The 9,416-nt window shown below is 45.6% G+C and overlaps 1 protein-coding gene across 1 annotated transcript; it reads right to left on the bottom strand.

The window, feature by feature from the left end:
* Nucleotides 1-3,002: 3,002 nt before the first annotated feature.
* LOC147095400 (uncharacterized) lies at nucleotides 3,003-6,978 on the bottom strand. Its single transcript, XM_085974569.1, has 2 exons — nucleotides 6,944-6,978; nucleotides 3,003-4,335 (listed from the first exon to the last, which is right to left on the bottom strand). Exons 1-2 carry the CDS (start codon nucleotides 6,976-6,978, stop codon nucleotides 3,003-3,005), a joined length of 1,368 nt encoding a protein of 455 aa, XP_085830695.1.
* Nucleotides 6,979-9,416: the final 2,438 nt, after the last annotated feature.

The following is a 9,416-nucleotide window of genomic DNA, read 5'->3' as shown; positions in this document are numbered from 1 at the left end:
TATTAGCCTGGTGAATCATCGCTGCACTCCTTCCATGGCAAGAACATCCTTCCTCAGATAAGGCGACCAAAACTGCACACAATACTCAAGGTGTGGTCTCACCAAGGCCCTGTACAACTGCAGCAAGACATCCTTGTTCCTGTACTCAAACCCTCTTGCTGCGAAGGCCAACACACCATTTGCCTTCTTAACCGCCTGCTGCACCTGCATGCTTAACTTCTGCGACTGGTGCACAAGAACACCCAGGTCTCTTTGCACTTCCCCTTCTACCAATCTATTGCCATTGAAATAATATTCTGCCTTCCTGTTTTTCACATTTATCCACATTATAGTGCATTTCCATGTTTCTGCCCAATCACCCAACCTGTCCAAATCGTTGGGAGTTTCACAACATCCTCCTCACAGCATACCCTCCCACCCAGCTTTGTATCGTTCAGGGAGTGTTTCACATAAATGAAATTCAGCAGCGGTATCAGAAAATCTCTCCCTGATTCGGGACTTTTATCTCTCCAGCATCTCGCTGCTGAACATTGAACTTCATATAATTTCCACTGCAGCTCGGGGCTAGTGTGCTCTGTAAATGTTACAACAAAACCTTCAGTGTATTTCACTCCGTGTCCAACCCGGTGAGGTCTCCCCTGGTGTGTCAGCTTTCTGTGTTTATAAACACTTCAGCAGATCATTAACATAACCTGAGCTCCGAGATCTGGTCGGGTCCTATTCCCCCGGAGGAATGAGCAGAGTCCACCCGGGATTAGATTTTCTTCCAAAAGAGTGTCACGAAGTTTCTTTAACGTGAGGCCAGAATAGCTCAGTTGGGAGAGCGTTCGACTGAAGGTCCTGAGGTTCCTTGTTTCGGCTGTTTTACGTTATTTTGTGTCTTTTTCTTTGGTCCAATTCTCGAACAGAACGATTTACACTGAAGTTATTTATCCGCCACTGAAGTATTGGGTTGGAATAGAGAGAAATCAAGGATGGGAAATATTTATATTTTCTGTATTTAGATTTGTTTCCCTATCTCCTTGTACCCTTTTCTATGTTTTTGTTTCTCTCTGTGACGGTTGAACATTTGATTTGATGCATTTGTCCTAAACTGATGCTATAGAGCTATAAAGTGATGATATTGGGGAGCTTTTATTGCCCAATTATCGATTGGGATAATGCTAGGGTAAAGGGAAAGGAGGGGGTGGAATTTCTGAAATATGTTCAGGAAAATTTCCTTGACCAATATGTTCTTGGCCCAACTAGGAAGGAAGCATTTCTGGATCTGGTACTGGGGAATGAGATGGAGCAGGTCGACCAAGTGCCTGTGAGTGATCATCGTATCATAAGGTCTAGATTAGCAATGGAGAGGAGAAAGGAACAATCTCGAGTGAATTTTCTAAAGTGGAATAGGGCTAACTTTAATGGGATGCGAAAGGATCCAGCCAGGATAAAATGGAACCAAAAACAGTAACGGAACAATGGGTGATCTTTAAGGAGGCGATTTTCCAAGTACAGGCTTGGTACATTCCAACAAGTGGGAGAAGTAAGGGAACCAAAGCAAGGGCCCCTTAGATGACGAGGGAGATAGAGAAGATGATGAAACAAAAAAGAGGGTGTATGATAAATGACAGTTGAATTCTGCAAGGAAGAACCAGACCAAATACAATAAGTTGAGAGGGGAAGTGAAGATGAAAATAAGATTGCCAAATATGGCGGTGAACATTATAGGGAACTCAACAGTCTACCGGCATGTACACTGTATACGGGTAGTAAGAGGTGCGGTGGGGCCTGTTAGCGAAAAAGAAGGTGATATATGCTTAGAGGCGCAGGGCAAGTCTAGAATACTTAGTGAGCACTTTGTATCGATGTTTACTTAGTAGGTGGATGCTGACAAAACATCGGTTGAAGCAGAAAACTTTTTTTCGCAGCGAGTGGTGATGACCTGGAATTCGCTGCCGATGCAAGTGGTGGAGGTGGAGAATCTCAATGTTTTCAAGGGGAGACTGGATAGTCACTTGAGGGAAATAAACTTGAAGGGCTACGGGGATAGAGTGGGGGAATGGGACGGACTGAATTGCTCTACACAGAACCGTCCGCAACTCGATGGGCCGAATGCCCTCCTGCTGTGCCGTTATGGCGCTATGATGCCTTTGGCACATCTTGCGGTGGTCAGACACGCTGTGTTTATCTGTTCCTGCTTGTGACCATTAAAGTGAACAGGCCGTGAGCTAAACGTACATCAGCAAACTGAGGAAAGACAAATAAAAGGAAAGATGTATTGCAAAGGTGCAATGGATGATATTCAAAATAAATTACCCGTGGCATTTTGTGTGGATTTAATTTTGTAAAGTTTGGATTATGCATGTTACGAATATTATAACAAACCGTAGTACAAACAACTTGAATATATGTAGTGCCTTTCACAGAATCATAGAATGGAATTGTTACAGCATGGAAGAAGGCCATTCGGCACATCGAGCCCGTGCCGGCTCTCAGCAAGAGCACTTCAGCTAGTCCCATGCTCCCAGCCTTTCCCCGTAGCCCTGCATTTTTTTCCTTCAGTTACTTATCAAACTCCCTTTTTAATGTAAGAAGTCAGACAAAACCAGGTTATAGTCCAACAGTTTCTTTTGAAATCACAAGCTTTCGGAGCGCTGCTCCTTCATCAGGTGAAGTAGAGAGATGCCTATAGACACAGATTATATAGTCAGAGAATAATGCCAGATGATTACAGGTAATCTTTCTAACTGCCATTTATCACACCTCGGCAGAGAGATAATCACAGCAATCAAAGGTGTGAATGGTGTCCAAAGAGGTCAGTCAGCAAAACATTACATCAAAGAACAATGAGGTGGGGTCACAAGGGGTTAAATATTGCAGATGCTGGGGTCTGTATGAAAAACAAAATAGACAAAAAACATTTTCTTTGCTGTAAATCACAGCAGGTCCGGCCGCATCTGTGTATTGAGAACAAGCCAATGATGACTCGAGTCTGGATGACCCTATGTCAGGTGTGTTTACATGTAGCGTGACATGAACCCAAGATCTCGTTTGAGGCCGTCCTCATGAGTGCGGAACTTGGCTATCAGTTTCTGCTCTACGATTTTGCATTGCCGTGTGTCTCGAAGGCCGCCTTGGAGAATGCTTACCCGAAGATCGGAGGCTGAATGCCCTTGACTGCTGAAGTGTTCCCCGACTGGGAGGGAACACTCCTGCCTGGTGATTGTTGTGCACTGTCCGTTCATCCGTTGTCGCAGTGCCTGCATGATCTCGCCGATGTACCATGCTCCGGGGCATCTTTTCGTACAATGTATGAGGTAGACGATGTTGGCCGAGTCACATGAGTATGTACCATGTACCTGGTGGATGGTGTCCTCATGTGTGATGAAGGTATCTGTGTTGATGATCTGGCATGTCTTGCAGAGGTTGCAGTGGCAGGGTTGTGTGGTGTCGTGATTGCTGTTTTGCTGAAAGCTGGGTAATTTGCTGTGAATGATGGTCTGTTTGAGGTTGGGCGGCTGTTTGAAGGTCAGTAGTGGAGGCGTCGGGATGGCCTTAGTGAGGTGTTCATTGTCGTCGATGACATGTTGAAGGCTGCGAAGAACATGGCATAGTTTCTCCGCTCCGGGGAAGTACTGGACGACGAAGGGTACACTGCCCGTTGTGCCCCATGTTTTTCTTCTGAGGAGGTCTGTGCGTATTTTTGCAGTGGTCCGTCGGAACTGTTGATCAACGAGTAGAGCGTCATATCCCATTCTTACAAGGGCGTCTTTCAGCGTCTGTAGGTGTAAATCGCATTCCTCCTCGTCTGAGCAGACCCCGTGTATTTGCAGTGCTTGTCCATAGGCGATGGCTTCTTTAACGTGGTTAGGGTGGAAGCTGGAGAAGTGGTGCATCCTGAGGTTGTCCGTGAGCTTGCGGTAGTGTGCAGTGCTGAGGTTTCCATCTTTGATGGAGATTTGTGTGTCCAAGAATGAAACCGATTCTGAGGCGTAGTCCATGGTGAGTTTGATGGTGGAATGGAACTTGTTGATGTTATTGTGTAGCATTTTCAGTGATTCTTCGCCGTGGGTCCATAGGTAGAACATATCGTCGATGTATCTGGTGTATAGCGTTGGTTGGTGGTCCTGTGCAGCGAAGAAGTCTTGCTCGAACTTGTGCATGAAAATGTTGGCGTATTGGGGTGTGAATTGGGTCCCCATGGCTGTTCCGTGTGTTTCGGTAAAGAACTGGTTGTCGAAGGTGAAGACAATGTGGTCAAGGATGACACGGATGTGTTGTACGATGGCGTCTGGAGATTGGCTGCTGTTGGTGTTGAGTACTGAAGCTGTCTCAGTGATGCCGTCATCGAATTGGGCAGGGCTGCCTTGAAGATGAGTTCATTGAGTGTATTAGGGATGGGTTTCTTGAGCAGTATTTAACTGAACCGACCAGGGGGCAAGCAACCTTAGATCTGGTCCTGTGTAACGAGACAGGATTAATTAAAAATGTCCAAGTAAAGGATCCCCTTGGAATGAGTGACCATAACATGGTTGAATTCCATATTCAATTAGAGAGTGAGAAGGTTGGATCTCAAACAAGCGTGCTAAGCTTGAATAAAGGAGACTATGAAGGTATGAGAGCGGAATTGAGTAGAGTGGATTGGGAAAATAGATTAAAGGGTAAGACGATACACGATCAGTGGTGTACACTTAAGGAGTTATTTTACTACTTCCAAAAAAATATATTCCACTGAGAAGAAAAGGGTGTAAAAGAAAAACAGCCATCCGTGGCTAAGTAAAGAAATTAAGGATAGTATTCGACTAAAAACAAGGGCATATAAGGTAGCCAAATCTAGTGGGAGGATAGAGGATTGGGAAAACTTTAAATGACAGCAAAAAAATAACAAAAAGATTGATTAAGAAAGGGAAGATAGGTTATGAAAGTAAATTAGAAAAATTTTAAAAACAGATAGTAAGAGCTTTTACAGTTATATAAAAAGAAAAAGGGTGGCTAAAGTAAATGTTGGTCCCTTAGAGGATGAGACCGGGAAATTAATGGTGGGAAATATGGAGATGGCAAAAACACTGAATGAATACTTTGTATCAGTCTTTACAGTAGAGGGCACTAAGAATATCCCAACACTGGACAAACAGGGGGCTATAGGGGGGGGGGGAGGAGCTAAACACGATCAAAATCACTAAGGAAGTGGTACTCGGTAAAGTAATGGGACTCAAGGCGGATAAATCACCTGGACCGGATGGCTTACATCCTAGGGTCTTGAGGGAAGTGCTGGTAGGGATTTTGGATGCATTGGTAATAATTTTCCAAAACTCCCTGGACTCGGCAAAGTTTCCGGCAGACTGGAAAACTGCTAATGTAACACACTTATTTAAAAAGGGCAGTAGACAGAAGGCTGGAAATTATAGACCGGTTAGCCTAATATCTGTGGTACGTAAAATTTTGGAGTCCATTATTAAGGAGACAGTAACAGGACATTTGGATAATCATAATTTAATAGGACAAAGTCAGCATGGTTTTATGAAGGGGAAGTCATGTTTGACAAATTTGCTGGAGTTCTTTGAGGAAGTAACATATAGGGTGGATAAAGGGGAACCAGTGGACGTAGTGTATTTAGACTTCCAAAAGGCATTTGATAAGGTGCCACACAAAAGATTATTGCTTAAGATAAGAAATCACGGGATTGGGGGTAATATTCTGGCATTGATAGAGGATTGGCTATCTAACAGAAGGCAGAGAGTTGGGATAAATGGTTCATTCTCAGACTGGCAATCAGTAACTAGTGGTGTTCCGCAGGGGTCAGTGCTGGGTCCCCAACTCTTTACAATCTGTATTCAAGATTTGGAGGAGGGGACCAAATGTAACATATCAAAGTTTGCAGATGATACTAAGATGGGGGGGGGAAGTAGTGAGTGAGGAGGGCATAAAAAACCTGCAAGGGGACATAGACAGGCTAAGTAAGTGGGCAGAGATTTGGCAGATGGAATACAATACTGGAAAGTGTGAGGTTATGCACTTTGGCAGGAAAAATCGTAGAGCAATTTATTATCTTAATGGCAAGAAACTGGAAAGTACTGAAGTACAAAGGGATCTGGGGGTCCTGGTGCACGAAACTCAAAAGGTTAGTATGCAGGTGCAGCAAGTGATTAAGAAGGCCAATGGAATGTTGGCTTTCATTGCTAGGGGGATAGAATATAAAAATAGGGAGGTATTGCTTCAGTTGTACAAGGTATTGGTGAGACCGCACCTGGAATACTGCATACAGTTTTGGTGTCCATACTTAAGAAAAGACATACTTGCTCTCGAGTCAGTACAAAGAAGGTTCACTCGGTTAATCCCGGGTATGAGGGGATGGACGTATGAGGAGAGGTTGAGTAGATTGGGACTCTACTGAGTGGAGTTCAGAAGAATGAGAGGCGATCTTATTGAAACATATAAGATTGTGAAGGGTTTGGATCGGGTGGATGCGGGGAGGATGTTCCCGATGATGGGTGCAACTAGAACTAGGGGGCATAGTCTTAGAATAAGGGGTTGCTCTTTCAAAACTGAGATGAGAAGGAGCTACTTCACTCAGAGGGTGGTAGGTCCATGGAATATGCTGCCCCAAAAAGCTGTAGAAGCTACATCATTACATAAATTTAAAACAGAAATAGACAGTTTCCTAGAAGTAAAGGGAATTAAGGGTTACGGGGAGCAGGCAGGAATTTGGACATGAGTCTAGTTTCGCATCGGTCATGGCCCTGTGGGTAGCGGAGCGGGCACAGGGACCATGTAGCCTGATCCTGCTCCTAGTTCATGTGTCTAATTCTGTTAGATTCAGGAGATGGTTCTGTGATAGTAGATTGGCGGTTAGGATCAGATCAGCCATGATCTTATTGAATGGCGGAGCACGCTCATGGGGCCGATTGGCCTACTCCTGCTACTATTTCTTATATTCTTATTTTCTTATGTTCTTATGTGGGGGATACTGGTGTAGAGTGTCGAGACGTCCATCGTGGCGAGGAGTGCTCCTGGGTCAACTGGTCCATGGGTGCTGAGTTTCTGTAAGAAGTCTGTAGTGTCACGACAGAAGCTGGGGGTTCCCTGTACGATGGGTTTCAGGATGCCCTCGATGTATCCAGAGAGATTCTCACACAGGGTTCCGTTGCCTGATACGATAGGACGTACGGGTGTGTTGGCTTTGTGTACTTTTGGGAGGCAGTAGTAGTCTCCCATGCGGGGAGTATGTGGGATGAGAGCACGTAGAATGCTTTGAAGGTCTGGATCGAAGGTCTTGATCAGTCTGTTGAGTTGGCGGGTGTGTTCTTTGGTCGGATCTGCGGGTAACTGTCTGTAGTGTTCCTGGCTGTCCAGTTGTCGGTATGCTTCTTTGCAATAATCTGTTCTGTTCTGTATGACGATGGCTCCTCCTTTGTCTACTGGTTTGATGACGATATTGCCTTTGGTCCTGAGAGCGTGGATGGCGTTGCGTTATGCTCGGGTGACATTCTGGACTGTCTTGTGAGTGCGGCTGATGAATCTGGCGTTGATGCATCTTCTGACAGCTTGAGCATACACGTCAAGCTTAGGGCAGTGACCCTCTGGAGGGGTCCAATTTGACACTGTTTTCTTCGGTTGCTGCACTGCGGATCCCTCTGTCTGCTGTTTCGGATCATTGGTTGTCTCATTGGGTTCGCTGCTGACATCTTGGGATTTGTGGAAGAATTCCCGGAGCCTCATTCTCCTGATGAATTCCTCTGTGTCTGCCGCGTGACCGATGGGGTCCATTTTGGTGGTGGGGCAGAAATTGAGCCCTCGGCTGAGAACTTCAATTTCGGCTGGTTGAAGGGTGTAGTCGTACAAGTTGACGATGGACTTCCCTATGGTTTCAACCGTGGTACCGTGGGAGGCTTTGTTGCTGCTGGTGGTGATGCTGAGTTTCTCAAGCTTCCTGTTCTTGGTGTGCATGTAGGCAGTGTAGTTCCGTTGCCTCGTCTGTTTGGCGGTGTCTCTTAGCTGGTCTGCTGTGTCCTGAGCACAGGCTGAGAGCATGGACTCTATCTCGGTTGTGAGGTTGCGGCGTCTGCTGTAGAGCTGGTGTACGAGATGGTTGAGGAGTGTGTGAGAGGTACGATGGCAGAGTCTCTCAGCATAGTCTGTGTTGTAGGTCGACATGAGAGGGTTCGTGATCTGTTGTCCTGTCGGGATCTTGTCTGCTTTCTTGCATCTCTGTAGAAACTTGATGTCTGTGTCGATATGTGCGATCTTCTTAGAGATCCTCTCCACTTTGAGCTGGCAGTTTGTCGTGTTGATAGTAGCCATGGTGTGGAGATGCCAGTGTTGGACTGGGGTGGACAAATGTAAGAAGTCACACAACACCAGGTTATAGTCCAACAGTTATATTTGAAATCACATGCTTTCGGAGCGCTGCTCCTTCGTCAGGTGAAGTGGATAGATGCATATAGACACAGCATATATAGCCAGAGAATAATGCCAGATGATTACAGGTAATCTTACTAAATGCCATTTATCACACCTCAGCAGAGAGATAATCACAGCAATCAAAGGTGTGAATGGTGTCCAAACAGGTCAGTCAGGAAAACATCACATCAAAGAAGAATGAGGTCAGGTTACAAGGGGTAAAATGTTGCAGATGCTGGGGTCTGTATGAAAAACAAAAGACACAAAAAACATTTTCTTTGCTGGAAATCACAGCACGCCCGGCCGCATCTGTGTTTGAAGGCGAGTAGTGGAGGCGTGGGAATGGCCTTAGCGAGGTGTTCATTGTCATCGATGACATGTTGAAGGCTGCGAAAAACATGGCATAGTTTCTCCGCTCCGGGGAAGTACTGGATGACGAAGGGTACTCTGTTGGTTGTGTCCCATGTTTGTCTTCTGAGGAGGTCTATGCGATTTTTTGCCGTGGCCCGTCGGAACTGTCGATCAACGAGTCAAACGTCATATCCTGTTCTTATGAGGGCATCTTTCAGCGTCTGTAGCTGTCCATTGCATTCCTCCTCATCTGAGCAGATCCTGTGTACTCTCAGGGCTTGTCCATAGGGGATGGCTTCTTTAACGTGGTTAGGGTGGAAGCTGGAGAAGTGGAGCATCCTGAGGTTGTCCGTGAGCTTGCGGTAGAGTGAAGTGCTGAGGTGTCAGTCTATGATGGAGATTCGTGTGTCCAAGAATGAAACCGATTCTGAGGAGTGGTCCATGGTGAGTTTGATGTTGGGATGGAACTTGTTGATGTTACCGTGTAGTCATTTCAGTGATTCTTTGCCGTGGGTCAGTCAGGAAAACATTACATCAAAGAACAATGAGCTGGCGTCACAAGGGGTCAAATGTTGCAGACGCTGGGGTCTGTATGAAAAACAAAAAACAGACAAAAAAACTTTTTTTTGCTAGAAATCATAGCAGCCTCAACTGGGATCTTGGGTTCGTGTCACGCTACG

Source organism: Somniosus microcephalus, unplaced genomic scaffold (genome assembly GCF_052327205.1).
Source record: "Somniosus microcephalus isolate GS21.2 unplaced genomic scaffold, FLI_Smic_1.0 unresolved_chr1, whole genome shotgun sequence".
In the NCBI taxonomy this organism is placed as follows: Eukaryota; Metazoa; Chordata; class Chondrichthyes; order Squaliformes; family Somniosidae; genus Somniosus; species Somniosus microcephalus.
The sequence above is the reverse complement of the archived record's forward strand: the minus strand, read 5'-3'. Positions and strand labels throughout refer to the sequence as shown.

Bases quoted from the DNA above. Each gene is read 5' to 3' on its own strand.
- LOC147095400 (XM_085974569.1), bottom strand. From the start codon at position 6,978: ATGGACGTCTCGACACTCTACACCAGTATCCCCCA. The intron at 4,336-6,943 runs CATAAGAACATA...CCCTGCCCAATT, and splicing joins CTCTACACCAGTATCCCCCA to CGATGACGGCATCACTGAGA.